Source organism: Nyctibius grandis, chromosome 27 (assembly GCF_013368605.1).
Source record: "Nyctibius grandis isolate bNycGra1 chromosome 27, bNycGra1.pri, whole genome shotgun sequence".
NCBI classification, from domain to species: Eukaryota; Metazoa; Chordata; class Aves; order Nyctibiiformes; family Nyctibiidae; genus Nyctibius; species Nyctibius grandis.
Genome location: NC_090684.1, coordinates 5425268 through 5449441, shown reverse-complemented (window position 1 = coordinate 5449441; position 24174 = coordinate 5425268). Strand labels below are relative to the sequence as shown.

The following is a 24174-nucleotide window of genomic DNA, read 5'->3' as shown; positions in this document are numbered from 1 at the left end:
ACATCTGTAAGTGGACACAGAGACAGTCCCCTCCAGAAACCCTCCTTGGCTAGCTCCTAGTCACAAATACCACAGCCAGCTGGGCTACTCAGAGTATCCTGGGAGTCCTTCTCACAAGGCTGGATCCCAGCTGTAGATCAGAGTTGTGTGTATGTGCGCTTCAGTCACATCTGCAAGGGGAACAACAACTCATAGCAGGCCAAAACCAAGCTTGCTTTATATTCGTGAAGTGTTTATGCTTTTAAAGATGACGTTGTGGAATAAAACTCAAGCAATTACAGCACTTTTCTCACTTCAAACAGAAAAAAAACCCCTCTCTATAATCAATGGATCAAAAAAGTTGCAGCTAAGCTGGCTCACTTTACTCACATTTTCCAAATGAGGATCTCAGCTGCAGTTGTACTCACCATCCACCAGAAACTACCAAGCTCTAGGAGCCTTGTGGAACAGCATTTTAACACGCTTGAAAGAGAAGCTACACTGACAGAAAAAAGGAAGCCAGTACAGGTATGCACTGTTTTATGGAAAAAAAAAAAAGCTAATGAAAGCAAGGATTGACAAAATACACAGTTCTGCATTTAGCCTGTCCAGATTGTTTCACTTTTCACATGTTAGCATAAGAAAGTGGAATGTTTGAGTATACAACCATATTTTATTCCATTATTTCATTCACCTCCCAAATAGAAACAAACTAAAAATACCAAACCACCAATTTTGCTGTCACATGAAACATTAAAGGATTGGGCTGGGGGGGTTAAGGAGGGGTTGTGTGATATATTTTCCTCTGCAAGTAGTAAGTAACATTTATCTGTAAATAAACACAAAATCTCACAAGTTGAATGAAAAAGGAAAATTCCTAATTGTCATGGGAAATCTGGTCAAGTTTGTTCTCTGGAGAAATGCCTCCATTAATCCAACACCAGACTTCAAAATACTTTCATCTTTTGGGAGCTGACTTAGTCAAATGCTGCTGCAACACAGAACAGCTAAAGAGATTTCAAGATTTTGCTGAAAAGGGTTATTTAATAGGTTATTTAAAAGGGTTATTTAAGTCATTCAATACCACAAGAGAACAATTTCTAAGCTCACATAAACATCACCTTGCACTGAATTGTGCCCAGAGGTTGCTGTGACAGCATTTTCCCCCTTTTTTTCAAAAACAGAAAAAAGAAACTGAGAATATGAATTGGGAAATCCCTATTTATAATGCAGAATAATAGCTCGTGGGGATGTGAGCCACACTGATCTCTCTGGGAAAATTTGGCACCAATAAGCTGACTTGTAGCCTCATTTTTTTAGAATTAGTCCTATCCACCCTCATTCTCTTTAGATAGTATTTACTTTGCAGTTTCCATAATTAAGTGGAGGGGGGGGGTTAAGCCTGAAAGCACATGTAGCAAAATTGGGGTAGCCAAGGTTAGCTCCTTTTTCTAGATATTCTCTACAACATTAGAGGGTTCATTTCTCTACTTGTATGAAGCAGATTAGAAATTCATCAATTCAGGGTGATGTTTCAGTAATTTTTGACCATCTCTTGGTTTTATTGCAAATCAAGATTTCTTTATCCCCCTTAAGAATTGCATTTATCAAGTACACAAACCAGATCAATACTCAGCAAGGAAAACCTTCCAGGAAATCAATGCTCAAGATGCTATTTCCAGAAATTTGTTATATTTACGTACGCACATATATGCTTTTCTCTGGGCAATGCTATTTTGACAGCCCAATGTGACTCCAGTAATGCAAACGTAGTCAACTTAATAACAGCCCATAAACTGCCAGCTGACACGGCCTGGTGAGCCTGTTAACATGTGCAGGATCTCTATGCAGCCAGCCCATGATAGGCAGCTTTCTAAATTAGGATGCTCAATACCACAAAAAAAAACAAACCAGAAAAACACGTGATAATTTTTTTTACCCTTACAGATAGTTGTCAGTCACATTCAGGCCAAATTATCTACTGATGGTTACCAACTGCTCTCCAAAATTTCCCCCATGTCCCCAATCTAATTTAACACTCCACTGCTGATCTAGCTTGTTGCCTGGTGCTCATTCAGGTTTGGGCCAGCTCTCTCAAAGGAAGCTGGACTTCAGTGAAGGTACATTGAAGTTTGTGCAATGTTTGAGAACTTTCTACCTGCAAATACAAGATACAAAATAACAGCTTGTTTTAATAACTCTGGTAAAACCAGAATGCCCAGTTATTGCCATGTGACCTATACGCAAGAATATATATTTCTATTTATGAGGAAAAGTGAGACCTTCCCCTCACAAATTAAACTCCATGCAGGTAGTTCTTCCAGGTGTCTACTAGATTATTAAAAAGGATACAATAAGAACATGAACAAAATTACCAGAGATTGCCAAAAAGGTGGTCCTCCAATCACTGCCAGTAAATGCATGACTATTATGAAGATTTGTACTTCAGTCACATCAATTCTGATTAGGTACAAAAAGCCAAAAAAAGCAAAATTATTCAAAGCAATTTCAAGTCCGTTATTTGCAAGCTCAGCAGCTCTCCTCTATCATGCACAGTATAAAAACTCCAAAATACTGAGGAGAAAGAGGGAAAATTTAGAAATAATTTAGAGAAAAAAAATATATTTTAGTTTTATTGTTAAAATAAAGAGCCATGCTGGGCTATACTTTATTTCACAGTGCAATAAAAATCTATTTTGTCAAAAGGAACAGTTGGAACGCTTCTTTTAACTGACCGCTGCTGGTTGCAGAAATAAATACTCAGTTTTAACCTTGCCCACCAAAAAAAGGAATTTATTTCAGATGATCAAATTCAGGAGAGATATTTTTAATCCCTACTATATTCCCTACCCTATTTTTTAATATGAACCACTTCTGGTTCTAGCATAGCTGGTATGTTTTGTAGAAGGGCAAGAAGGAAAGGCTTATAGGAAAGACTGAGTTGAAGACTTTGTTTGAAAGAGCATGCAAAAGTCTTGGAGCTAGCAAGAGTGGAGAACAAAAACTCCAGAAATACAAGTAAAGAAAAATACAAGTGAAATATAAAGAGGATGAACTTGCTGGTATATTATATGAAGCTGTGTAACACTATCACATACTGGAGTACTGTATCAAAAATACTCCTTCGAGTCAGTTTTAAATATTTATGGCATATTCCTTATCTCTAATTATACAATTCTACCAGAAAGACTCAAAATTGCTGCTTTCAAGTACATGCTTTGGTGTTACAGAAACCCTGCTGATATTACCAGCTGCACAGGCATCAGGGAGTACCAGTTCAGGGGTGGGGTTTTACCTGTCTGCCTTAAGCGAGCTCCAAGACAATATAATTAAGTTTAATATCAGATCAGTGTGCTACCTCAAGTTTTCTCTACCGCCTTCATTCCAGTTGTGGAAGGGATCCTCACATTTGAGGATCTCCAGTCTGGCCAAAACACCATTTTGTTTCAGCAGCAGATCAATATGCACGAGGGATAATTATAAGGCTGCATCTAACTCCCATACAGAATATCCCTCAAAGCATAAGAAAGCAGGAGGGCAAAGCGTAAGAAAGTAGGTATGTGGCAGTCAATGCAATCTCTTCTCTTACTATGGATTCTCTAAGTGCTGGCTGCTGCTTCCAGCAGGCTGTAAAAACACTGCATCCATCTCCCACTGTGCAGCTTCACCTCTCCATCAGCCAGAGACTTTCTGAACAACTCCCTAAGAGCAGGACACGCACCTACGGAACAAACAGCAGCATCAGCACGTGGCAGCACTGTCGACAGCAGGCAAATAGGATACGAGGCACCCAACCCCTGACTATCGCTGCTGCAAACTCCCACTGCTCCCTCCCGAAGTCATAAAGTAAATACGCAGTGAAGCAGCAGGGGGGAGAATAAAGGATGAAGATGGGAAAGCAGCAACGCCCATGAATTAGGCAGATTCTTAGCATATAATGGGAAAGTTATTGGAGGAAATCTAGAGAAGATGCCAATAAAAGACAGTTTCCTTTACATGTCTTGGCTTTGTAAGTTTTCTTTTCACTACACCAAGCATGGAGATATGAGACACATAGGAAATAACCTCGGGGGTCCTTCTATATTCTGATTTGTTCAATAACAATCCTGTACGGCACTCCGAACTGGCTTGCAGAAAAAATTAATTACCACAGAGGAAAGAATGTTCTACAAATGCATATTTTCAGTCCTCATACAAACAAATTAAGCCATTGAACTACCTTACAAGAAAAAGTAAAAATGCTCAGCCATGCAAGAAGAGATACACAAAACATCTGATTAAATGCAAATTGCTTCCTCCTAGCTTTTAGAATCAGCATGGAAATGTGGTTTCGGTGTGTCCAACTGAGGAAGGGCCGAAGGAGCTCTGTGAACCTGCACAGGTTAAACAGGAATGAATTTTAGCCTCTTTCTCTGCTTCTGTCAAGGACCTAAAAGAATATAAAGCAATTGAGAAAGCTCCCAGAAACAGTGACTAAGAACTAATGTAGGTAACCCAAGTTTATAGCTTTCCTCGGACAGTAAAACGGGTTTCATTTGGCAGCAGTAATCTTAATGCAAAATAAAGTAAGGTCATATACTTCAAAAAAAATTTCAGGTCATGAAAGACAAGACATTCTGAAAGAAAAACTCTTACACAGAACTGGGATCTCAACTAAATCCATGGAAGCTGCACCTGGATTCAGGTTAGGGAGACAGCATTATCTTCTTTACACAGCCACGGTACAACCTTTGCTCCACTGCCTGTAGTTCTGCCCTCCCCAACTCAAATAAAAATGGCAGCAGGCAGCTGGAAAGGGTTCGGCAATGAACTGCATGTGTGTTTGGTTAAAAACTCCTCCCTGACTTATTATAAGAATCTCATGTTGCAGAACAAATATAAGCCTTAACTTCAATTCTACATAAAGAGATTTTTAAAACTAAAGGGCTCCTTAAGACAGAGGATAAAGACATAAGACCAATCGAGGAGAAACGAAACACCTAAACTATCACCTAAAGTGTTAAGTTCTTAATACTAAGGATGAAAAAGGATTGGGAACATCCTATGCTCACTAAGATCACTGTTGGATGACTTAACATATGCTCGACGCCAGTAGAGTACAAGCCTGATGCTGGAATTATCCAGTGAACTTTTTTTTTCTGCAGAATGTCAAATGGCCACTACTTAGATTTCTAAGAACACACGAATCCAGATAGAGAGCTCCTCAAAGCTCAGCCACAAAAGGGAACAACAGTTGGAAACGGAAGCTGGGTGAGAGGGAAAGGAGGCACCCTGTTCCTCTAAGCATTTAACTTGAATTTAAGACGACCATGCAGCTACAGTATGAACTGGACTAAAGCCACGCTGCTTCTCTAAAGACCGACCGCTTTCTCCCCCAAAACCCTCCTGCTCACTCCCACTTGCTCCCTTAGGCCAGCGCTACACTCTCATGCCATGAACTGGACCAAGAAATTGGCTGCGGTAAATGACCCAAGCAAAAACATCCCCATTTCTAGAATATCAGCTTTCCTTATCCATTTTGTGTGGCCTCGTGAATGACGCAAGCACAAGGGAGAGCTGAACACAACTGTGCTGAGCCAAAGTGACTGTGCAGCTACGGACTGGGATGACAAGGGAGTAAAAAAGGAGGAATAAATGGGAACAAGTTAAGGCTTCCGAATGCGACACAAGTGGACTGCTACCAGTGTTCATAAAAGTCCTGAACAGCCCTTAAAATGTAACACATTAAAATAAGAATGCAATTAGAAAACAAAGCAACAACGGCTTTGTCAAGATACTGAGCAGAGGTAACGCATGGCACTACCTGGAAAATGTTAACACGTCAGGCAATCTAGAGGACATTCATTCCTACACTTTAATGATTAACTTGTATTTATAAATCGCTTCAGGATAAAATGTGCTAGTAATAAAAAGATCCATAAATTGCCTCAGTCACCACATTGTTTTTAAACTCTGGTAGAACTGGGAAGGTACCTAATAAAATGACAAGACAAAAGCAGGGCTGCATGGAAAGCTACTTGCTCCGTTTGCATACAGACCGACCAAAGCCTTTCTGTACTAACCACACTGGCCTTCTGAGGAAAAATATATACAGCTTCCTTTAGTGGCTAGAGAAATTATTTGCAAAGCAGGGTGGCAGCATTCCTGCTTAAATATCACATAAATAGTGCTATATTTTACCCCAAAGTTGCACTGCACACTGGAGTGCCCCTTCCTATGATAAGGACTGTAGAAGACACAAGCTGGGGTAGTGGATTATTTATCAACTAACAGGAGAAAAGTGTTTTTAGCTTCAATGCAAAAATATAGATACTGCAAGGAGAAAAAGCCCACAATACTGGGAAATCAAAAGTGGGGAAAGGCCAGTGGTGCTGCAAACCCCCCCCCCATTTAATTACTGCACACAACCAGCAGCCTGGGCCCATAAGCAAACCTGCAGGAAAGCAAAAACATTTCAAAGCAAGAAGGGAATCAGCCAGTTCAGAGTCTGATTCTGTTTTCTCCTTGTGTTTGTATTTATTTAGTCATTTAAATGCTACAGTGGATATCCTAAGAAAAAAACAAATGGAAAGAGCTAGCAGCATGAATTCTGCAGCTGAAGTAAGGGGGTTTCTTAAAGCCTCTCAACTGGGATATTTTCAGCAATCACTCAAGCCACACTTCCCCTAACCCAACAGGGTTTTTTGCTTGATGTTTCCTGACAAATTGAGTCACGTCAGCATTGCCCAAACAGTTTATGTTGCTGGGACGATGCAGAGACATAGCGCACAGTATGCGGCGGATCCCTAATAAAATGAAACAGTTTCCCCCAAGACACATCCACACTACACTAGATGGATGTAAAGTTATTGTAACAATTCCTCCGCAGACATCCAGCAGTCCAGTTCAAGAGATCGCTTCTTCAAATAAACCAGGGACTTTTTCATCTTCTAGAAAATAAACAGAAGACCCTGAATAAAGTCTTTAAGATCACCAGGAACATCCAGGCTAAGAACCAAGGAACAAAGATGAGACAAAGCAGAAGGAACCTAGACTCAATAGTTTAACAAACTAAAAATGCCAAGACAGAACAGCTAATTGCAAGGCTGGGAAAAACATTGAAAATGACCTTGAAAAATACTGACTCTGCAGCAAACTGATGTTCGGAAAGAATAACAAAGAGGAGCTCTGCAAGATGGCAAGCAGGGACTAAGTCAAACAATGTCAACACTACACCAGCTACCTTTGGGAACTAAAGGCTGTAAACAAGAATATCTACGTGTTTTAATTCAGATAAAGTCAGGGAAGCAGAAAAGTTGTGAGTTTTTAAATGCACATTTCATGCCTCGCTCCCTGTCTGCCTAAATCCACAAGGCAGCAGAATGCCTACGGAGCTTCAAAAGGCATTTGCCTTCTTGCAGTGAGACTGCAATGGATTTTACTGCAACACGTTTTACTCTATTAATCCACCCTTCTTTGCTGTGCCAAACTTGAATGCAGATTACTTGCTAGTTTTCAAACTATTGTACTGTTTTCTGACATAATAGAAGACTATCAGGAACATTATTATTTTAACATTTTCTTTCCTATAAAAGCCTGAGTATGCTCCAGTTTCAATCATCTTAAACACCTTTATTTGCAATTCCTCTATATGGTTGTGCTAAACTGTATTAAAACTGCCCAATTCTGGTCTTTGAAAAACACCAAAATGTGAAGTAAAACATTACAAGTAGAAATCCCATTCCAGCAGTACTGAAGGGTGACACTGCAGAGCTGTAAGAAGAGGGACGCTGGGCTGAAGCTCTTCAGCATTAAGCACGTTTACACTCCAAGTCAGAGTAAACCTATTTCAACTTGATCCCCCAAATCTTTTTGCTTTCCGTTGTTTAAAGCCTTCAGGTTCTTTTAAGTAATTTCTCCATAGGCTAAAGGCATAAGCAAACTTCATTAACAATTTAAGAAATGTTTTCTCCTCCTTGATGAATAAAAACCTTTACAGCCCAGCACAAGTACAAGGTTTATCTGTGTTGCAAGAATTAAAAGCTATTCACTTCATATTTTACCAGATCATGTAGTATTTTCAAGGCTATATTATTATACTTTCTCATTACAAGTGTTTGTCACATGAAACAGCTATCAGATGGAAAAGAATAGCATGAAAACACATTTCCTGTAGCTTAACCACGTCTGAGATGGTGCAATACTGAAATAAAAATCTACAGCACCTGTCCTCAAACGGTGTAAAATAAGCGTGATGCTTTGTGTGTTCCGAGTAAATGACTTCGAAGCAGCAGCAGCACCTTTACTTATTAGTTAAGACTAAAAATAAAGATGCCAGAAAGCATCTAAAACTACATATGCAAGAATTTAAGAAGATGATGAAGTCAATTCTGTAATTCAGGATGCCTAAAAACTGATTAAAATTAGCGTGCATGAGGGGACTTGTCACAAGCCAACACCTGGCATTCTGTTACTGGAGCAAAAGTGACAAAATGCTGTGCCTGGCTCATCCACTACACACCACTGCGTTTATTTGTAAAACAACTCTCTTGAATGGCAAAGGCTTCCTTGCCAAGGGTGGAGACCATAGGTGGGGTCTACAGACTGACATCTCCACAGCTCCAGGTCACCTGTGCAGAGAATCCAAACTCCTCCCTCTCTCCCCCATTAGATGGCAATTTGTCCTCATCCATTTTAAACAATTCACTTTCATTACAGAATTTGAGCTGCTTCCTCTCACATAACTGTCATACCAATGGGTGACCTCAGAAGTCGCTGAATATTTCAGTACTAAGGGATTTTTTTTTAATTTTTTCCACTCCAAGTGACTTCTTGGGCAGAGTCATATCTCTGTTATAAAAACAGGCTAAAATCTTGATTAAGCTTTTCCTTCCTTCAAGTTATTGCTTGCTACATTACCATTTCCTGACACTAAGTATTTCCAGCCTTTCAGAAAGTGTCAACAGGGTATTTAAAAATTATGTCATCTGATTACCTTCCGAGCACACCTAACCGGCGCTCGGCTTAAGCTGTCAGATGCAGGCGGCGGATATGACACACGTGATGATTTATCAGATTGCTGATATTGTTGGATCTACAGTAGAGCTGGTAATTAAGGACTTTTTCTAATAGCCTCATGAAAGCAGAGATTGTGCTGAACTATGACATGAAAAAACAGAAGAGCATAATTTGCATCGATGCAAGTTTAACAAAGGGTATGTAAACAAGCCACCAAAAAAAAAAAATCTCAGTTTAATTTAAAATCTGATGCAGTTTTACGAAGGCTATCAAAAAGCTGTTCTTAGATCCTCAAATATTTCAAGGGAAACTCCTGGCTAATAATCAAGCAACTATGAGAAATTTCAAGGAACCCAACTTACTCACTTTAAATGATACCATTTTATTTGGGCAGGAAAAAAAAAATACACCCATATGTGGGTTAATAGCCACTGTATTAAAAAAGCTGAAATAAGGAAGAGAAAGTCCTTTGTAAAGAGTAGTAAACCAGAATGGAGAAGGATATATTTAGCACAGACATAAGGAAAAGCATTTTGAAAATAAAGACAAGCAGGAAATGAAGTTACTGAATGATGAAGCTACAAGCACAGTTAAGTGACTACACGGATGAAGTGGCATAGTTCAAAGCAGTCATTTTTAACCAGTAACTGGTGACTTTTTAAGCTATTGCCCCGCGTACAGTTCCCTGAACTAGCCCAGCAATTCTTTTTTCTGGTGGAAAGGTATTTAAACAGCAGCAATAAAAAAAATTTTACAACTTTAAAAAGCAGTTCCAACAAAATTCCACCCACACTTACAGAGCTGCTTCCACAACCCTGGTTATCTTTTAGGTGACGCCAGAACTGTGACAAAATAAAAAGAAATGTTTAAAGTAAAATTTTTCTGTTTAACAGGCAGGTTTTTGCTTTGTTTTTAGCAAGACATGATGCTTTCCAAAAAATTTATTTCCAGTGAGATCGGACTTTTACTGCTCAAGCATTTTTTTCCCCTCATATTAAAGCACTTGTGAAATACCCTTAAAAAGATGCTTTTCATATACCAGTTACTATGTGCATGACAAAGGTGCTGTCTCTGCTTAGTCCATGCCGTTGCTTGCCAGGTAGCATTAACATTTGCTTTACCGTATAGTTCCAGAACCAGGGCCCCAGAGTTCCTGTGAGAAGCTGGATTGCTACCGTACAGAGCACAGACTCCGTAACATCAAATCTACGCGCGGGGGGAAAGAAACATTTCAAAACATTTTCCTGAGCGCTTCAGTGAAGTGGAGCCATTAAAACAGATCTTCAGTCACGGTGTAAAGAACAAAATCCAGACAACTACTGTGCAGCATTGAGATAATTGAAAGGGTAGGTCAGAGAAAGGGAATTAACAACCAGAAAAAAATGAAAGTATTAATGAATTAACAAAAATATTGTAACCCACGTAGTATTTTACACATTCAAAAATCCACTCAGAGCTTCTACAGTTTAAGGCACCCTCCAACACACAGGCAAACACAATCATCGGCGTGGGCATAAGGAAGTAAAATGAAATTCCTTTCTCCGATCACGGGAAATAAAATTCATAATCAAACACAATTCAGGATCTCTCATCTCCCTACCCCACGCTCATATCTCCAAATGACACTGAATTTATGAATTCTTCATCTAAAGATGCTACTGCATGTTTTTTGTAGAGCAGAAGTGCAGACTGCATCTTCAGTTTGCCACCTCTAAGGGAAAGCCAGGAGTTAAACCTCTCTGCTCATGCAACTCCTTGGCTTCTTGGCAAATAATGCTAAAAAAAGTCAAGTGAGCTCTGGATCCCTACTCAGTGGCAACTGAACTCTGTTCTGGATACATTGATTTTTCATCCCTGACAGATAGGGACAAAAAAATATGCTGTAGCCAACAAAGCCACAACTACCACACATACTCCTTACGGTAAAATGCAGATTTATAGCATTTTATAACTAAAATATTTTAAAATATCAAAACTAAAATTACATTAAATCATCTAGTTAAAAATATTTCAGCAATAACAGATTCAGCCATAATAGAAATCCTGTTTATTGCAGTGCTTATCAAAGTATGCTTGGCACAGAAGCAGGCAGACTGCCATCCAGCAACGTGTCAATTGATTAAAAAGGCTCAGAGAAACAAAGTTCATCGTGATCACGCTGACAGAGGGTAAGAAGTGCAGCACGATGTGCAGTCCCATGCCTGGTGAGAGGGTACAGTGGGTTTCAGTTTGATAAGCATCCTCAGTTTAATTATCACAGCACATCATACAGTAGATAGAAAAGGTAATATTTGGTATTTTAGGGAATACAGGAAGAGAAAGTCACATACACAACACAGCTTTGGCACTTTGGGACAGCTGCAGTTTCTCTTCCTTTTTTCCTGTGTTACTCTAAGTGATATTTATAACTCAGACATGGATTCATTTTTTAAATATTATCCAGGAAAGCTTAAGAGGGGGCCATCGCCCTTGGCATGTGCTTAACTCTACGTAGATGTTGGCAGTGACAAGTCTTATTTTGTATGCTGTCTGCTTCGCTGGGTTCCCTTTTGACAAGTGAGAGTTTTGAGCCAATTAACACACAATTGATTGGTCATGCATCCAGAATATACTCTTGTCAGTGCTAATTTATCGAGCATATTCCACAAGCAATTCTTAAAAGGCCCTGTTTGATTAAACAAGCTGTTAGACTTTACAAGGGCCACCACTGAATCAAGTTTCAGAGTCTGGAGACAGCTGCAGTCAATTCTTTCCTTGTCCAGCACGACGATCTAAAAGGATTTAATTCAAAGTTGAGAGATTTCCTGAGAAAGTGACCCAAGCAAGAACAACAGGAACCAGATACTTAGACTGGAGATTGCTCTGAAATCAAGTCAATCACTACCAGTACAGCTTCTTTTTAATATTGTGTGAAACTAAGGGAGGGCATTCATATACCATCCTCCTCCTCCTTCCCAACACACAGAATTCCTGGCAACAGTCCCGTGTAGCAACACTCAGCAGACAGAAAAACACTCTTGCCTCATCAGAACACAGAGGTTATGAGGCTGGGAAACTCCAGGGGATACATCCACTATTTAATACCCTGCACAGCAGCACTCTGGTCTGACAAATGATGATTCTTCCATCTGTCTTATCCGTATCTACCGAGCGTACAAGTGGGATTACTCAGGCTGGGCAATGAACTACGAATCTGAGCATGAGACAAAGGGTTGTTTTCTTAAGGGAACCACTGCAGCAAGAAAAGAATGTTCATCATCACAACAGAGGAGGAAAAAAAAAACTAAAAGTCACATGCTAGAAGTCCAAATGCTTAGTTTTAAAGGTTATTATGGAGTTTAATCTTAACTCATTCCAACGCAGCATTTTACTTGGATGTCATGAAATACAAATAGCATGAATAAAGCAAACTGTACAGAAGAAAAGTCACTGAATTAAAACTATTTCCACCTACAGGAAATTCACCTTGAGGTAAAAAGAATATTAAAAATGAGCCAGAAGCTTTTCTCCTTTCCTCCTTGTAATACACTTAAAGTGATATGTAAATTTTTCCTTTTGCTGCTCACTAATGTAGATTAAACGTTGTACAGGTCAGATAACGAGGTGAAGCATGTGGCTATCGTGTTGAAGTTCACAGTTTCAGAGCAGTAAGAACACCTTTCAATGACAAAGGCAGAAAGATCAGCAGTAGCATCTCTGCACATGACTGCTTGGTTCCTGGTTTAAAACACTGTTAAGGGCCTTGTGAGAGGGAAAGGAAGAAGAAGAGGAGGATCGTGATGTGGAAAAGCCCCTCATCATTTACATCAGCCCTCAGCAATTTCATCTGTGTGTATTAATGCTGTAGCAAGGCACTTGTACGTATTTATATGACACACACCAAGCACTAGAGAAATGCTGGCAAGGGCTGACTGAAGTATGCAGAAGGCAGCAGGTTGCAAGCAGCAAACTTAACACCTACCACGACGATACTTCAACACATACTTCTGGCAAGTCCCCCCAACATCATGAGAAACTCTACTGAGCTTCAAACTTTCCTCTGCAAACACCCAAGGTGTTAAAGTTCTTGAAGAAGTGTCGGAAAAACTCATAAGATGGAAAGTTTTAAGCCCTATAATCATGGAGATTACTGCCTTATCTCCTACTATAATCCTGAGATCCTGAAGCCGTTCCCAAGAGCAAGAACTCAATGTGCTAAACTTTGACTTGGAAAGCTTCCATCTCTGTATTTTGATATTTGGTGTGAATTGTCTATTCAAGACAACACACTAACTCCTTTTTTTGCTAACTGCTAAAGAGGGAAGGCTTCACTTTAGCTGCTTTCTGAAATACATTTACCAATCTCCTTTATACCTCAGTGGTAGTACTGGCAAGAATGCTCAGGTCATCAACCAAATTAACCTCCTCCTCTTCCTAAACCAACCCATTATCAGGTGGGCTCTTGCTTATGTACAACTGCTACAATGTCACTGAAGAAGAATGTTCCCCCAAATTCTCCAACGTTCCTCAATAATGGCTGTTTTGTTAGCCAGCCTGAATTCTTTTGCTTTCCTAGGGACTATTATTCAAACAATGAAGTAACATTTTTAACTTTTCAGTTACATGAAAGCTGGGAAGAACTGATCCCTCCTCTCTGTGTTTACTGATACGCCTTTATGAAGCATCCTTAGAAACTAATTTCCTTTTAATGGTGTGTGTATATATTTACACATATATATACACACACACTATCCTATAATTTCTACTATTGCCAACTTTCTGTATTTCAATTAAGAAAGGTTGGAATAAACTAGATAATGCAGTTAGCCCCTAAGAGAAATGCTGGAGACCATGGTGCAGCAACACCCTCATGTCTCGGGGTGGACCCTTGAGAAGTGCCCACTGGGTTTTTAAAATATGATTTAGCACTTGGATAAGCATACAAGGTCTTTACCTGCACAGTGCTGTGTCTCACGGCTCTTAAGACAACACTCAAGTTGCAATGCAGAACCCAGCTCAGATCTGACAGAGACTAATAGCTCTAGCTTTACTTCTAACTACCCTGGATTTGAGACAGCTCCTGCAGAGTCAGACTGTCTGTGCACTGACCTTGTAAGGTTGGATACAGCACTGAACCTGCATAAACACAGACAACTCCTAATACGCTTCTTGAAGGCAGAACAGGGAGCAGGTACAGTACTGAATCCAAGTGGAATAAGTTTGGGTCTGGAAGAACCAGAGCTCATAATCACTCCAGCTAACAGCAGGCAAATTCCTTTCAGGGTTTGTGCACCATATTCACTAATGCTCCTGGTTTCTGCAGTGTGTTCCTAAAATCCCAGATCTGCTTCCACATGGAGCTGGGGAAGCCCATTGGGGCTTGGCAGTTTGATTTTTGTGATGTGCAGAAGAAAATTCACTTTCTCCAAACCAGAGATGCCCCAGTTATGGCACAGCTGCACCCATACAAGACTAAGCCTGAAATAAAGCTCATTCTGTCCTGCAGCACAGCAAGTCCACAATCCAGATCAACCAGTTACCGTGCTGAATAACAGGACAGGAGAACAAAGTAATTATTTGGACTGCTTCAATATTGAATGTTTTCCTGAAATTCAGAATCACCTTTTTGTTTCTTCAGAAGTGCAGTATATTCCTGCTCTTTCGTGAGCCCATTCCCAGATCAGGAGTTTGTTTTTAAACAAAACTTCTGCATACAACTCTATCCACGCTCTTCCCTGCTGCCTTTGCGCTGCTGATGTTACTACAGTGACTTTCACTGGGGCCAGCCCAGCTTGCTTTGAGACACTTCCTGCTTCCTCACGGGGAATTTTTAAGCAATACTGACCCCTAGCAATTTTTTCGAGCTATTTAACCAACTCAAGTTGCTTTTTGAAAAGTCTGCATCAGCTGCCAAGATCTAATTAAATTATATGATCATTTAAAAATAGAGACAGATCACTGGGACCTTACGGTCTCAACTGATTATTCTACAATCCTGGAGTAGCGCAGGGCAGCTCCCCACAGTTGTCAGGGGGAAGAAAAAGAACAAGCACAGTTGATGTATTCAGTAATTAGGCACAATTAAACTAATAGTTTTCCTGTTCTACCTGCAATACTCTGTAGGAATTTAGCAGAAGCGATCCCATCTCCTCCTCCCTCAGGGTGAGCACTCCTGCTCCGCAGATGGACTCCGACACACAGTGCGCTCTGCACAGCTTCAGTGAATTGTCAAGGCTGGTACAGCAACAGCATATACGAATCGTTCTGTTCTGCAAGCACACACTTAATTTGAACACTAGTTTATCTTTCTTTAAGACAATGGACTTTTTCAGCAAGCAAATCTGATTATACATTTAACTGTTCAAGCTTGAGCTGTGTATAAGGCTTAAAATATTAATCTCGCCCTTTAGCAGTCTGCTGCTCTTCTCTGAGCCGTCTCCAATTTGCTTATTGAGTTGATCTCTAATGAAATACAATTTGTTGGACATAATCTCATCACAGAAATACATTAAGTGATAACCAACGGTGTGCTCTTTCCGGCTTCTCTGGAATGGAAGGCAAGTTTCCTAAAACATCACTACTTTTCACAGCCCCCTCAGTGTATTTTTGACATAGAGTTACTCTGTAGGACACACAGAGAGGAAAAAGCTACTGTGCACCAAGACTTTTTTGGCTCCTTTCAGCAGCTGTCTCCGATTCCACTTATTCAGGAGTAAGAATACCTAAGCCTGTGTGCTCCAGTGAAGGTGAAAGGGCAGATAAAATATAGACTTTTTTCAGTTTTATGATTGGTGAAATGAAGGCTTCTAGAAACAACTAGTATCAAACAGTGAGAATCAATTAACTGGATAAATAATCTAGTTTTTGCCATAGAAATGAACGTCATTTTATGGCAGTCTATTAACCTTCTGACACGGGGCAAATAAAAAAACAAGTGCTGTCTGTTATCTAAAATAATGATACCCATACATTTTTGTGCTTATTGCCTTCTGTAATTAGCTACATATTGATGGATCATCAAATTCTCATAAGGCCATGCAGAACAATAATATATGCTACAAAATGCTGTCTCCAAAATATAAAGACTCCTCACAAAAGCAGAAGTTACAGTGAATACCATTTGTCTGGAGCACAAAGGCAAACTGGGTGGTTTTGATACTTGCATCTGTAAAGTCAAGCACATGCCAAGGTTGGGGTTTTTTTGGGTTCTTTGATCAATAACAGGAAAACTTTAATTATTCAGGGCCCCATAAAGTTCAAAGGGAGCTAAAATCATTCAGTATTGAGACTTTCAGTACAGCACGAAAGTAAGAAGTCTAAAACAGTACAGGATTTGAGCCAAATGCCTTACTTTAAAGATTTAAGTACCAGAGAATTGACTGAAACTATTCTGTCTGCTTTGGTGTAGTCAGGATTAGAATAGGGGTCTAGATTTTCTTTTTTCCTTCCTCCAATAGTCATTGAAAACTGCTCCAAATTCTAACATTTTTGAGCAGAAACACAGAAGTTTCTCAAGAGAACTAGTATTCTGCCAATAAGAGCTGTTATAGACAAAGGTCCATAATTGTACTGTTTTAGCAGTATCTGGGTATCTACAGATCAATAACAATAGACTGTAAATAAACGGTGCATCTTGTAGCATTGTTTCAAAATCCCGTACAAACTAAGGGCAAATTTCAGAGGTTTCCAGGTGCAAAATCATTCTGCAGTATATGTACTTGAAATATATCTGTTAGATTGCAAGATCTATGAATGGAAAGACACAACAAACATACATTTCCACATTAAGGCTAGTGAATCCCACAGCTCACCGAGTCCTTGTGTTCCCTCTCCCCACCTACCCTCACCCAGCAGCAAACAGGACTTTAGCTGTTGACTTCCTTGGCATTGCCAGTTTGGTCCCATTATTGATAGAACCACAATCTATATCAACTAAAAGGGATTCAGAACTTTAAATTGTAGGCACAACGCCAATTAATACACTATATTTTTAGAATTATGGTTAATAGTGAAAATTAACTATACACCATCACAAGTCAAGCAAGATCAAGAGGTAGGTAGTTAACTGAATAGTAAAGCCAGACTGCCACCATCTGACAAAAGCATGCCATTCTTGGGGATGAAACACACGGTACCTTCCCTTATTTATTCAGGTTTAAATCACATCAGAAGCTCCTAATTGACTAATATGACAAAAGGGTATTTTACCACTCCTAGAACAAGCTAAGTAACTTTCAGCATTAATTGCAGATCCAGCAGGTAATGGGTGCCACAAGCTCTAAGTGTGTGTATATGAATATAAACAATTTACTACCGCTCTAAGGATCTGAACTACAACTGCATAAAGTGCAACTAGACAGCAAAGCAGCCTAACTTTCAGTTTTATTTTCAGCCAAGGTACTTACATGCCAAAGCGCAACGTTCCAGAGACGTACGTCTGCCAATGTGCGCAGTAAAACATGAACGTTCCAGCAAAACAACAAAAGAACATCCAGTCAGGGTTCGTTCCCAGCTGCACAGCAATACAAGTTCCCAAAACCACAAAGACTGCAGAAGAAAATCAGTCACAGAGTAAAAAGATAAAGTGTGTATGTGTGTAAAGATCCTTACCAGAAACAAACCTAACAAAAGGACCCAGAGAAGGAGAGAGTGTGAATATCCTGATGTGTTTTATTTCACAGATGTAAGAGATTAACACTTCCATTTTAAAAAAGTACAGGCTGTAAAATGTATATTTAAATTCATATCAGTTATCAGAAGTTCTCAATATTGAGGGTTTCTTAGTCTCCTACATTTTTATTGAACTTAATGGGATTAGACATCAAGGGACTTGAGTGATTTATGCAATCGCAGCCTGCAGCCAGAGGTTTGTGGTTTTCTCAAGTATCCAAGATTTGCTGGACATAATTTTTCCCCCCATTTTCTTAATTTTTATTATGCCATTAAGAAAATCCAAGGTCTGTCATTCAAGTTTCATGCTTTCCCCTCTTTAAATACACAACTTTGATAAAGTATTCATAAAAATTTAAAGCATAAGAGCTTTAGAATTTAAGTAACCAAAAGCATCTGATCATTCTTTGGCAATGGGGTTCAACCTCAGGCTGGCTCAATGAACTCTGCCTACCTAGGAGCTGATCTTGCTGTTTCTAATCTTAGACTTCTACCGTCCCATTGTTTAGGCTTCAGACCTGTCTTGCAACTGCTCTATATAGATTCAATCTAAAATAATAGAGAAGAGCATTTTGATAACTTCTTATGGAAAATTTTGTAGAACCAAGGCTCCGATAAAGCATACACAGAACACTACTGGCTCAGACTGAGTTAGTCACATGCTTAATTTTTTTTCAGTGTAAAACCAGAGAAGATATGCAGTTGTTCAAGAGTACTGTCTATGGAAAGAAGGTTGACTGAAAAGCTATACATTCAGCAGTATCAGTTGTCCTCTTCTTCAGTGAAGAAGCATTTTTCTGTATTCCAGATTTGATCCCTGAAACAGAGTCATTTAATGCTCATACTTCAATTAAAAATGACAATACCTGTGGAAAGTGAATCACAGCCATGATCAAAAAGTTCTCCTAACGGCGTACTGCTATTTGTCCTTCTTGCTTGTTTTCCATCTATAGCATCCAGAGACTGGTAGATGAAAAGGCCACATGCACAAGCAATGTATGCCCAGGGAGGTGCCTAAGAAAGAAACAGTCAATGAGAGTAAGAGCTTTTTTAAACCTTAAAAAAAAAAGCCTTAAGTTAAACTACTGTATGAGAGTGTAATGTAGTTTTTCATTTGCACACACTTCCTCATCACATGCCTGGACCTTTCAGTAGCTGGTCCTTGTAGGGACAGGCAGAGGGGGTTATGACATGTGAAATGTAAATAAAACAGTGACAAGAATTACTAGCTTAGATTAATATGTGTAGCATATCTTCTAAAGCAGGAAGCTGCACTGTACATCTGAAAAAAAAAATCTAGTACTACATGTGCAAAGTGGTGTGCAATTCAGCTTGTCTTGTTTCTGTTTTCTGCAGGGGGATTTGTAAGTTGTCTGAGTGATTTAGAAACTGGAAAACTTTCTTAGCCCCCAAAACATGCAACTGTGTCACAAACACTGAGCTCATCTCCACAAGGCCTCAAGGAGGTGTCATGTCCTAAACCACTGCCAAGTACAGGGTACTACCAGGCTGCAGGGGCATGTGAGAACGATGTCACTGCAAAGTGCTCAGACTTTTAGAGTTCAAGTTTAGTGATTATATTTTCTGAGATCTGTAAAGCTCCAGTGCTCTGCGGGGCAGCACCTCCACCACCAACCACTTCATCTATTACTAGGTAACAGCAGCTTTGCCCAATCTATGTTAATAACCCTTAATATTCACATCCTGTACAGCAATTTATTTCTACAGAAATACAAATGATACCATCTGTATCCCTGCTAGACCAAAGACCACAATTCCAGCTTTTTTCAATATTTGAAGCATAAATCATTATTACCACAAAAGCCAGAGGGCTGCCATTAGCCTGTCTCAGTTTACACATCCATAAAAACAGATTTTATTGGATATTTTGCAATCTTCACATTTGACACACTTTATAGAAGTGAGCATTTATGAGCAGCTCTATTTTACAGACCACGCCAATAAAGTCCAAATACATCTCAGTAGCTTAACCAAGCTGACTTGTCTCTTGTAAAGCTCTGAAGTCCAGCTTCTTTTGGTCTACCCAACCATGACTCTTTTGTAGCACATCAACTTAAATATTTCTACAGCTTGCATTGTTCCTGCTACTGCATTTTACTAAAACAGTTCCTTCTGCCTCAAAAGCTGGGACCACACTCTGCTTTCAGCACTGTATCTATACAAACCAGCACAAGAAGAGAGGCAAGGGGGAACCACGTCACCCAAAAGCAGAGGACCACGTTTAGACAAGGTTTTGATGCTACAGAATTCCATCCCATGATGATATTTCTATTTCTTAGGATAGCTTTTATACACAAGGTTTAAGTTATCTTTCAGTATCATGCAATTTTTCCTGTATAAACTTAAAAAAAAAAATCAGACTGCTGGCTCCTCTTCTGCCTTAAATACTACTTTCATCACCAGTGTGTGTTTCCACTTAGCTATCATTTGTATCTGCCTATGATTTCATAGCTCCCTCTCCTATCCAATTTTTTTTTTAAAAAAAAAAACACCACAAAAATTCAGGTACCATTCCATGCTCAGCACTTTGCTAGCTGGGGTCCCCCCAACTAAGCAGGCCGTGGAGCTATTTCGTATCTCATTTTCTTTCTGGCTACCAGTAAGGCTGTAAGTGATAGCTACGTCCCCTTGGCTACACCTTTCATCAACAGGAAGAGACAAGTCGCTTTTGAAAAAAAGCAGAACTAAGACTGAGCTACAAGGAAGAGACAATTTACATCTGAAAGCAATAGTCCTTTCAGGGAAAAAAAAAGTTCTGTTTCTGGAATTTCAAAGCCCCATTTTCTTCCCAGCTACCTGAAGCTTAAAAAGCACAAGCTCACAGCTCCACCACCGAGATGGCATCCTCCCTGTCGTGCCAGCACACAGGGCTGCAGTGGCATATGGCAAATCAGATCAGGCTGAACTCTGCCTCAGCGGAAAGTTATTTTTCAGCTGAAGTGAGAAGACAATCTCATTCACTTCGCACAAAGTAACTCTTAAAACTGTCAAACAGGAAGCAGTGTTTTAGTACAGCAGACTACAGCGAACACTACGACTTCCTGATGCTCTGAGTGTAGCTTAGTGCTTCCTTCATACATTTAATTACCAATCACAATACAACTGTACTCTAAATTCTATAAGTTCTGCTCTGGTTCAGTGGCCCATACAAGCTGCTAAGTTGCTGAAATAGAGACAGGCTGAAGTCTCTCTAATCACACTGGATTTCACAGGCTCGGCCCCCACGTAATACTGTTATCAGAGTAAACGTCAAGTTAAAACCAGGTCATACAACGATGACACAGTCTGAGAAAGGAAGGAGCTGCTCTAAGTAGTCACTGCTCAAACTTAATATCCCCTTTTTTATCTTACACCTGCCAAACTCCAGAAGTTATTGGGAAACTATTTCAACAGCTCTCCAGAAGAGGCAAACATCCCTTTACTAAGTCATATGTGGAACATGGATGCAGAGTGCTGAATCCAACCTACATGGGTGTTTTTTAGAGTCTGGGTGGAAACAGACTGTATGTGACTTGACGACGAAGCATTCTCCCAACCTCAGCTGGGAGACTTGGTTATGGAGGAGTTCAGGTGTTTTAAAAGCTGGAACTTGTGATATATTCTCCAGCTATTTCATCTGTAATACATCTTCTGTACCAAATGATTCCCTTTTTAAGTGCTTATAGATATGAGCAGCTTTTAAGATTCAACATTCAAGTGACAAAACTTTTCCAGTGCACAAAAATGAAAGTCTCCAGGTACCTTATGAGGTGACTCTAGTGAGAGAGAGAAGTCTTTGAAACTAGTAACTTGAAAAGCCTTGTAAAGACTTCTGTAGCCCTGAAACCAGGAATTACAGGAAGTTAAGACAGTTCTCCTGAGGACAGGTCAGGAGCTTTCAGTGCCTTCAGAACAAAGAATAAAACTACTGGCTTTCATCCAGCCTTCTCACAGCACGGACTGCTCAGGCAGCATGCTGCTCAAGAAGTCAACTTTGTGTTCCCACAACTCACCACACGTTGTACCTACGGTCCTGATCTGAGCAGCCTGGTGATATGAACCACAAGGGCCCACACGGGATGAAGAAAGGTGTTCCTTTATTTTAGTAAGCTGGGTTTAGTCACACCAACCACAGAGAAAGCAGCTGGCCTTGATCTCCCAAGTTGCACCACTTTGAAGCTCAGTCCCTTGAGTTCCTCGCCGTGTTGCAACTCTAGCTGGGCTCGCGGGCAGACCCAGCTCGCTGCCAGTCGAGTCACCTTGCACTTCTTGTTGTGTGGTAACTCTAGATCGGAACGCCGAAGGTGACTAGCCCCGTCACAAGCAGAGAAAGTAAACAGGCAAAAACTCCGCAGGCCATGCAAGACAGCTGCAAATCCCTTTAATTGTCTGCACATACACTCAAGCCTTGTGGGGCTGCAGCTTTCATGCAGCAGGTCCTTGGCAGCTGTGAGCAGAACAGCTGTTCTGGTACTAGACCCCATTTCATACAGCGCACGTTGCCCAAAGGAACGACCGCTTCACTCAGCAAGCAGCCTGCTAACACCAGAATCCGTATGGGCTCTTTTTGCATGCAAGCACTCGCACAGAGGCACACGCATTTATAGAGTTTAGCTTAAATGTATGAGAACTGCAGGCTAGTCAACAAGAAACAGTTCTCCACAAAGACAAAAACCCACCAGAGAACAATGCCAGCTGCTACCAGATGGCAGTAACCACAAAGAAAGATTGTCAGAGGTCCATAACTCACCTGTTCTGTAGCTGTTGGGCAGTAATATACTAATAGCAGAGTTGTAAATATATTTATTAACAGTCCAATGATGGTGATCAGATTTGGGGCAATCCAGGCTGGAACTCTTCCAACTAACCATTCCCAGTAACCTTGCATTAGGGGTTCAAGCAGGGATCGTCCGGCACTCTGGTATTTGTGTTCTTCTAACCGTTTCAGCTGGTGCTTTGACAAGGGAGGTGTAGGCAACTGAACTAGTTTGCTTAACACACATCCAGCAGCGGGACCATGACCGCAGCCCGCGGGGGATTCCAGGTGCGACTCCCCACATCGCCTCTTTATGTTTCGATGCCCGCTCATGGATTGGGCGGCCTCAGAATTTTTATTTGGCAGGTAGCAGCTGTTATGGAGAAACATAAGAATCTGCAACAGAAAAGGTTGAGACATACTGAAGGTGAAGAGCACAAACAAGATTTTAAGATATCAAAAGTTTCTAGGCGCTGCTCTAAGGAGCATTTCATTTGCCATCAGCAAACCAAGAAGATTTTATAAGAGTTCTCCCTTAGAAAAGAATATGTGGAGAATTGCTGAGTGAAAGACAGGAACAAGTCTTCTCCATGCAGTTATAAAACAGTAAGCTGCACTTGTTTACTTTCCTCGCTGCCTGCTGAAGCAAATATCCTGCAGTCACCCACCTAAATTTCAGCAGCAGCAGAAACCTACACCACACCACTGACTTATGTTACAGTCTAAGGCACAGTCAGTCCCCTCGCATCTCTCTTGTAGGAGAGCTAGCTGTACTAACAGACATACACCGCTTTAGCTTATCAACTGATGGCACTAAAGACTTCTCTGTATTTGTAGTGGGTTTAGTTTAACTGGTTTGAAGCAGCTTTGCCTCTTTGGTGAAGCTGAACAACCACCTAAAGGCAGTTATAAGCTTTTTTGGTTTTTTTTTAGATCACTGTTCCTTATTTCGGTTTTGTTGGGGCTTTTTTCTTCTCCAAATTTAACCCAGTTCAGGTGAAAGCTCATTGTCTATTCAACTTTTAAGATATGCAAGGAGCTAGAGAGCTTCAGCTGGTCAAAGACAGCCTACAGACACCAGCATGAGGCAGCTGCAAAAAGAAAACACAGGGTCAGGAACAGCATTTCTAGCACAAACAAGGATCCTTGTGATGTTCCATCTCCCTTGAAGGCAGGTGACCAAAACTGCATAACTCTCCACACAAAGTAGAGAAGCAGTAGAGAAAGGAGACTAAAAAGAAAAGTTTGCTATTTATCTACAAGAGCCAACCAGAAAAAAAACAACACACCTAGTTGTGAAGTCTAGCAGAAGGAAGCCTGAGAGGGGCAGATGACAGCTATCTCTAAAGCCATCAGCAACACAGATACCAGGTAGGGAAAATAAGCTATGTAAATCAAAGGTCAATACTGGCATAAGAACAAATGCTCTCATTTCCACTCTCCACAGCTTAATTAAGGCAATTTCCGACAGTGAAAAGCCAGCCTCACAAAGCCCTGCCAGGGGGAGGAGAGGAGAAAGCAAGCAAACTGGGCCTTGCTTATGCAGGAACTCGATAAGTTTGGGAGCAGGCAGACTTGCACCTATTCACTTATCAGCAAGCCAGACTTAGTCACCTAGGTCCCTGTGGGTGTTGGCCTGGATGACCAGAAAGATTAGTCCCAATGCAGAAAACTATACGCTTTTCCTCTCTTCCGGAAGGGTTAATCCCCCCGAAGAGAGAAAACAACCAAAGACCACCTCGTCCTCCAAAACAAACAACCCCACACTGCCTGCTTCCACAGGACTTTCACCC

At 40.5% G+C, this 24174-nt stretch overlaps 1 protein-coding gene across 5 annotated transcripts in view; it reads right to left on the bottom strand.

Annotated features, from left to right (window-relative positions):
• The window catches only part of CEPT1 (choline/ethanolamine phosphotransferase 1), a 31970-nt gene that overhangs the window by 6583 nt on the left and 1213 nt on the right, over positions 1-24174 (bottom strand). For 4 of the 5 annotated variants that reach the window (XM_068419266.1, XM_068419265.1, XM_068419268.1 and 1 more), the window contains exons 2-5: positions 22376-22777; positions 18492-18639; positions 17361-17502; positions 10098-10182 (exon numbers count right to left, since the gene is read on the bottom strand). In XM_068419266.1, coding sequence (XP_068275367.1) covers positions 10098-10182; positions 17361-17502; positions 18492-18639; positions 22376-22771 — 771 coding nt within the window. In that variant the 5' untranslated portion in view covers positions 22772-22777. Of the gene's footprint in view, positions 1-2354; positions 2440-10097; positions 10183-17360; positions 17503-18491; positions 18640-22375; positions 22778-24174 lie in introns of all 5 variants that reach the window. The other variant, XM_068419269.1, reaches the window with a different exon arrangement.